The following is a 7,748-nucleotide window of genomic DNA, read 5'->3' on the forward strand; positions in this document are numbered from 1 at the left end:
CCCAACTCTTAACTATGGCACAACCAGGGCTCCTTTGCTTTTTCATATATTGTTTTTATCTCATATGCGGATCTCAATGTCATTAAATAAATGTTTTTGGGAAAATATGACCTATTCAATAAATCCATATATGAAGTTAAATAAGTTTTATTGTTTATTCTTCTGCCACAAACATGTAGGATAAATGATGGACCATTTATACAAAATAATATTATGGAGCCATAAAATTCATGTTTTAAAGGAGTAATTAATAACCTGAGAAAATCCTCACAGTATAAATAAAAAAGAAAGCTATAAAAATATAAAGGAGCTCTGTTAGTGTAGTGCCTAAGGCACTGCTAACAAGAAGGCTGGCGGTTCAAACCCACCCCCCACTCCTCGGAAGGAAGGTTGTGCAATCTACTTCCGTAGTGATACTGCTTCGGAAACCGAAGGAGGGGTCGCTACGAGTTGGGTCTGACTTCATGGCACATAACAACAACAACAACAACATAAATGTATAAAACATGCTCCCAATTTTCTAAAACATAAGTATAGATCTATTAACTAGAGAGAAATAAGGGCTGTTAATATTTTGATGTAAGTCTTGATAGTAAGATTAATGTTAGTTTCATCTTTTATTTTACTGAATTAAAAAAATCCACTAGGTCAGTATATATCTTCTATTCGGAAAAAATATAATGGATCAAAATGGTGCGCTGTACACAAGCTTTTCTTCTCTAGTCTCAAATCTCTTAAATTGAAAGCAAATTTATTTGTATAAACTGTGTGTGTGTGTGGGTTGAATATTATTGAAAACAAGCAAATAAGCAAACAAAGACTTTGTGAAGAATTCCTGCAAGATAGAAAGCAGATGGAGCAACCCCAAAGGACACTGGAGGCGGGAGGCAGATTGCCAGAGGGGAGGAGAATGGGACCAGGCCAGTCTGGATCGAATTTGAGGGACGCAGTCTTCGGTACCCGTGAGGAAACGAGGGAGTGAGCTTCTGTGTCTCTGCGGATTGAACGCGGGTGCGCGCTTTGACCAGCAGGACTGCTGGCGGGAGGCGGGACAGAAATGAAGGCGGGCTCTGAGCGGGTGGATCCCCGAAGCTGCAAAGACCGCGGCGCCAGAGGGAGCCCCAGCAGACACGCGCTGCGAAGCAGAGACTCTATGGACTCTTAAGAGCTAGGCTGCTGCCTGAGCCTTTTGCCGCTGCAGCCTTCTCTCTCCTCCCTTGCCTGCTCTCCCTGTTGTCTCCTCCTCCATCGACATGCTGCAGCCATAGCAGCAGCAACAAGAGCTAAGTTAAGTGACCGATTCGGGGACTTGGGGTCTTGAGTCAGGGCGGGCTCAAGGCGCGGCAGTACTCCCGAGACCTCCATCTCCTGCGGCAGCCGCCTCTGCTGCAGTCTTCCCTCCCTGGCCGGAGAGGAAAGCACTGTCAATAGACGCACGCCGCCCGGGTGCCTACAACCAGCGTTAGAGCCAAGCCTAGGTGAAAGCCTTCCGCTTGGGAAAGGCAGAACAGAGGAAGACTTTAAGACCTCAACAATTGATTTCATTTTAAATAGTGTTCCCTTTTTGTCAGCTTATTCGAGCAAGCGGCAGTTTTGCATAAGCCCTCTGAAAACCAAACCATGTCGCCCCTGACCATGCCTCCGATGGGTGTAGATGGCGTGTCCGCATACCTGATGAAAAAAAGACACACTCACAGGAAGCAGCGGCGTAAGCCCACTTTTCTCACCCGTAAAAACATCGTGGGCTGCCGCATTCAACACGGCTGGAAGGAAGGAAATGAGCCCGAGGAACAGTGGAAGGGCACTGTACTTGAGCAGGTTTCCGTGAAGCCCACTCTCTACATAATCAAATATGACGGCAAAGATAGTGTGTATGGATTAGAACTGCTACTTGATAAGAGAGTTTTGGCACTAGAAATCCTTCCTGAGAGACTGCCAACTCCTCGCATCGATTAACGCTTGGCAGATTCCTTGATAGGGAAAGCAGTGGGGCATGTGTTTGAGGGCGAGCAAGGCAGCAAAAATGAATGGAAAGGCATGGTCCTGGGGCGAGCCCCCGTGATGGACACTTGGTTTTACATCACCTACGAGAAAGATCCGGTCCTCTACATGTACACACTTCTGGATGACTACAAAGATGGTGACCTGCGCATCATTCCAGATTCCAACTACTATTTCCCTATGGCAGAACGAGAGCCAGGAGAGGTGGTAGACAACCTCGTGGGCAAACAGGTGGAGCATGCCAAAGATGATGGGTCGAAGAGAACAGGCATTTTCATCCATCAAGTTGTGGCCAAGCCGTCAGTCTACTTCATTAAGTTTGATGATGATATTCACATTTATGTATATGGTTTAGTGAAAACTCCATAAATTCATTGTGCTCTTTGCAAAAGTTGTGGATCTATTAAATTTAAAATATTTTACGTTCTAGTGATTGTGTACTTTTGCGAGCATTCTTGGTGTTAAGAGATTCTAGACAGTGGATAAGTCTTTTTGTGCCTCCAAATATTACATTGACTAGTTTCATAGTTTTGCCCCAAGTGTACTTTGATACTTTTGGTATCATCCTGTTCTGTAATTGAAAATGTAAACTGGGTACTAATAGAAAATTAACAGGTGTTTAAAATAATTGGAACACTGCAATAGTAAAGAAAAAGTAATCAAGTAACTTCAGCTATTTCCTTCACTCCTTTCCCTCAAAGGTATGCTAACCATACCTTTCCCATATTTCCCCATGCTCAAACAAAAATTTGCTGTTGCAATCTTTTCTGTAGAAAAAAATGATAAGTCACATTCATTTCTCTGTAATTGCTTTTTTCACCTGGCATGTCAGTGATGTGTCTCTTAATCAGTGGCTACATATCACTTTACCAGTTACTCTCTCAATACATGCACAGTACTCTGCGTGTGTATCAAAAAGTATTCAACCATCCCTTACTCATGTTACTTTCTTTTTCCTTCACCTAACACTGCTACAATACATACCTGTGTTTTTCATTTCTATAGGTTAGAGTCTCAGAAATGAGATTTCTGCCATGTATGTTTAACTTTATGAGATATTACAAGATCATCATCTAGTATCCTCTCTGGCCCTCTAGATATTTGCATATCTGAAGGGTGAAAAATTATATTGTTTTTTACCTTAATTTACTTTATCTAACTCAAGTGAGATTATTTTTTCATATGCTTATTGACCAACTGGACTTTTTTTTTCTTTTGTGATTTGCCAATTCTTATCTTTTGTTCACTTGTCTCTTAAATTGGTGAACTTTTTCTTACAAATTTGTAGGAATTCTTGCTATAGAAATACATATTAATCATTTGTAACTCATATGTGTTATGATGTTTTATCCTTTCATTAATCTTGACTATAGCATAGTGCCTAAGGTGCTAACCAGAAGGCTTGTGGTTCAAATCCACCAGGCACTCCTTGGAAGGAAAGTTGGGCAATCTACTTCTGTAGTGGTACTGCCTTGGAAACCCAAGGAGGGGTCGCTATGAGTCAGATTCGACTTGATGGCACATAAAAACAACAACAACAACAACATGTTGATATCTTTTACTTTAAAATATTTTAAAAATTTGATGTAGTCAACTCTTTCATTGCTTTTTTATTTCCTGTCTTTCTCAGATTGCTGCCTCCAAGTCATACAAATATTCACTTACATTTTTTTAAAAAAAATATTCTTTGATCCATTTGGACTTTATTTTTGTATATGGTATAAGACAGAGTTCCAATTATATGTTCTGTTCAAGTTGGCTGCTTGATTTCAAATTCCTAAGCCAATATCATCATATTTTAAAAATTATATTGGGTTGACCATAAATGTTAGAAGCTGATAAAGCAAGTCTTCCCTCATTTATTTGTTTTTCTTTCTTTCAGACAATTTTTCTTACACAGAAATACTTTCATGTAAAATTTAAAAATATATTTCTACATTTAAAAATTATGTTACATTAATTAGAATTGTGTTAAGTTTCTGCATCCTTGTTTGGAGGGTTATTTTAATAATACTAATCCTTAGCATTCAAGAAATTTGGTACATCAGTAAAATATTTGGTGTTGTTTTTGTACTGTTTTTCATTAGGGAAATTGTTTCTGCTTGACAATTTTAAAGTACTTTACATTTTTGTGGTCACTTTTTAAATTTTTTCCCTCATTAATATCTTGTTATCAGTAATATAGAAAATCTACAGGTTTTGGATCCTCAGAAGGAAGGCTGGGCAATCTACTTCTGTAGTGATACTGCTTCAGAAACCCAAGGAGGGGTCGCTATGAGTCGGGTTTGACTCGACGGCAAATGACAACAACAACATCTTCTATCTATTAAGTTTGTTAAATCCTCTAAATCAAAGTGTTTTTTCTTTTTTTAAATAGAATAATTTGTTCTTTCTATAAACAATAATTTTACCTGAAATTGGACGTAATTTTATTTCTTCTAATGTTTATACTGATTATCGTATTAACTGGAGTCAACAAAATAATGTTGAACAGTGATAGATGCTATTTTTCTTAATTTTCATGGTAATGTCTTTAGTATTTCCTGTTAACATGACATTTGCTCTTGGTTATTGGTAAATTTTTATTACCATGTTCAGGGATTTTCTTCTATTCCTGTTTTAAATATCATTACAAGAAGTGGCTACTAAGTTTTAACAAGTGTCTTTCTAGTGTCTCTTGATAATACCATGTGATATTTTTCCTTTAATTTGTTTATATACTGAATTATTGTTGTTTTTATGTGCCATCGAGTTGGTCCCAACTCATAACGACCTCTCCTTGGGTTTCCGAGGTGGTATCACTAGATATTTTATGTTGAACCAAACTTAAATTTTTGAAATAAGTCCTCTTTAGTCATGGTGTAATAATTATTAATAATTTGCTACATTGCTGGATTCTATTTACCAATTTATTTAAACTTGTTACATTTACATGTATAGATGTTGTACTTTTTATCTTTCTTACACTGTCTTTATCAAGTATTGTTATTAAAGTTGTGCTAGCTTTAAAAAATGAATTGGTGACTTTTCAGTCATTTCCTGTAGTCTGTAACAGTTTAAATAACATAAGAATTACAGTATTTGGAAAATTGGAAAAAAATTTAACTTAATTAACTGTAAAATAATCCAATCTTGATAACTCTTTGGATATTATATCTTAAAAAAATGTGTATCCTCTGTTTGTGAATACAGATAGTCCCTGGGTTATGAATGGGATCTGTTCCTCAGTCTGTCTTTAAGATGAATTTGTAGGTAAGTTGAAACACACACATATGGTTCTTATTTACCATCAATTAGTCAAATGGTTGCCTTTGTATATATTATATATTTTACTTTTCTGTGCATATAAAATACTTAAGTAACACTTGCAAATACAATAAAACATCTTGAATATAATAGTGCAATATATAATAATAATACAATAATAAAAGCAATTACATATGGTAATGTACTGTAAAACGAGAGAATCTTTGTGTATGTGAATAGGTAGAAAAACTAGAAAAACATGAAAGAAACTGTTCTTAAAACAGTTTAGATAGAAAGAAAAGAAAAAAGGTTATGATTAAAGGTTAACACTTACTGTCTTTCAACCAATGTCTTGCATACTGGAAGGGGCATTTGTGTGATTACATTCATAATTGATGATGCAAGTGAAGATGATGGAGAGGTGGCTACTGTTGAAAATGATAGGCCTGATTTTGGATAGAATGGCCTGGTTTTGGAGAGGTTGAACCCGCTGCTGGAGAGTCAGAGTTAGATTCTACTGCTAGAGAGAAAATGTATACTACTGGAGTCAATTTCTTGAAGTAGGCATCAAGGGATATTTATACAGAGATTTTCTTTTTCGTTACATGCTAGCTGAGGCCATTGGTAACTGTACAGTAAATTTTGGTCAACCTCTGTGTATTAGGATCTTGCTCCTCTAACTTTGCCATCCCTGCTTCAATGAGACAAAAGTCTTCTGCTAACTCTTTCATCCAAAACATTTTGTGTTCTGGAATTTTTAAGTCCTGATCTTCTTCCTCAAATGCTATAATTTGCTCCTCTAGTTCTATATGGTATTTATTTTCAATACTGATCATTTTTATTTTATTATTTTTTTTTTTTGATGCATCATCAGCATCAAAAAACAGTGGATTTATGCTTTCAAGGCATGGTTACAAGGGTAAATAAGGAACATTTAAGCCAAATGCAAATTTATACACTCAACATAGTGTCAGTGGCAACATGATTTGACTTTAAACAGGAAGATGGCATTCACCTTCCTCCACCTGAATTGCTGAAGCCACACAATGCTTTCATGACCATTCCAAAGTAATGAATGTGTTTGTTCTTATGAAATATATTTTTTAGAAATATTGTGATTTAGGTGAAAGTTTACAGAGAAAATTCATTTTCCATACAGCAGTTCATATATACTTTGTCTCATGACATTGACTGAAATTTCCCACAGTGTAACAGCTCTCTTCCCACTTCTCCTCCCTATAGTTACCTCTTCCCTGTGTCCTTCCCTCCCATGTGCTCCTGCCCTTCAGCTATCTCCCTGTGCATATACAACCCTTCTATTCTCTCATGATTGATCTCTGCAAGGAGTGTATCATATGCCTTTTGTTTGGCTAGAAGCCACAGGAGTGGGTTGAGTACTAGACCTGAAGAGCAGCTAGAGGCCATAGTCTCAGGGGTTCCATCAGGTTCTATCAAACCAACAAACCTGCCCCCCCCCTTTTTTTAAATCATTTTGAGTTTTGTTCCACTTTGTTCTCCCACTGTATCCAGTATCTCCTACTTAGATCCCCTTCTGAGTGGCTAACAGTGGTAGCAGGGCACCATCTAGTTCTTCTGGTCTCATAGTCATATAAACGGAGGATCACATGATGTACCAGTCCATAATTGTTTCTATGTATCTTTGTGAACCATTGTTTTTAATTCATATTTTTAGTACAATTGCATTTTAATACAATACAATAATAACTGAGTTGTTCATAAGTGAGACATTCTTAACCCCAGGGACTTACTGCACAAAATTCTCTCTGTATTATCATGCCTGTTGATTATATCATTCAGTTTCTTTATGTCCTTGCTTATATATCAACAATATCTGTCAAATTCTAAAAATATTGTAGTAAAACATCAGCTACAACATTTTAAGTTCTCTCTGTATTATTTCATAATTTAAAGAATTAAAACAATATAAGAAAGTAGGAAAGATATAATAAACATTTGTTTACTTCCATCCAAAGTTAACAAATGTCAATATTTTGGCATATTTGCTTTAGATATAGATTTATATTTTTAAACAATCAGAACATTAGAGATAATATTTCCCTTTCTCAGTACCAGATCCTTTCTTCATCTCCAAAGGCAGAAACTATCATGAATTTGGTGAGACTCTTGTCCATTTTATAAATTTACTACAAATATAACCATAACCACTTTTACATGTTTACTAAAAATATAACCAAACACCATTTTTTATTTCTTTTTATAAATTTCCAACATGCAGTAAACTTTAAGCCATGTGAAAAATATTTTTCTTGTTGTATCAATCTACTTAAAAAGGATTGCAACAACAATAATAATGAATATCACTGTCCTTAGAATGGCAGATGTTGGTGCTAAGTACAGCCCTGAGGATTGAATGAAAAAATAAAGCTTCTGTTGTGCCCAGGTTATGAAGGAGATGCTCGGAGAGGAATATGCCAACACACGACAATGCAAATGCAATAGGAAAGTTTATTAGCTAACTT

The 7,748-nt window shown here is 36.4% G+C and overlaps 1 protein-coding gene across 1 annotated transcript; it reads left to right on the plus strand.

Annotated features, from left to right (window-relative positions):
* Positions 1 to 1,620: 1,620 nt before the first annotated feature.
* SPIN4 (spindlin family member 4) lies at positions 1,621 to 2,370 on the plus strand. Its single transcript, XM_007958919.1, is given in 1 exon segment — positions 1,621 to 2,370. A coding segment is annotated over 1 exon segment (750 nt).
* Positions 2,371 to 7,748: the final 5,378 nt, after the last annotated feature.

Source organism: Orycteropus afer, unplaced genomic scaffold, assembly GCF_000298275.1.
Source record: "Orycteropus afer afer isolate SDZICR_OR568_19922 unplaced genomic scaffold, OryAfe1.0 scaffold01212, whole genome shotgun sequence".
Lineage (NCBI taxonomy): Eukaryota > Metazoa > Chordata > Mammalia > Tubulidentata > Orycteropodidae > Orycteropus > Orycteropus afer.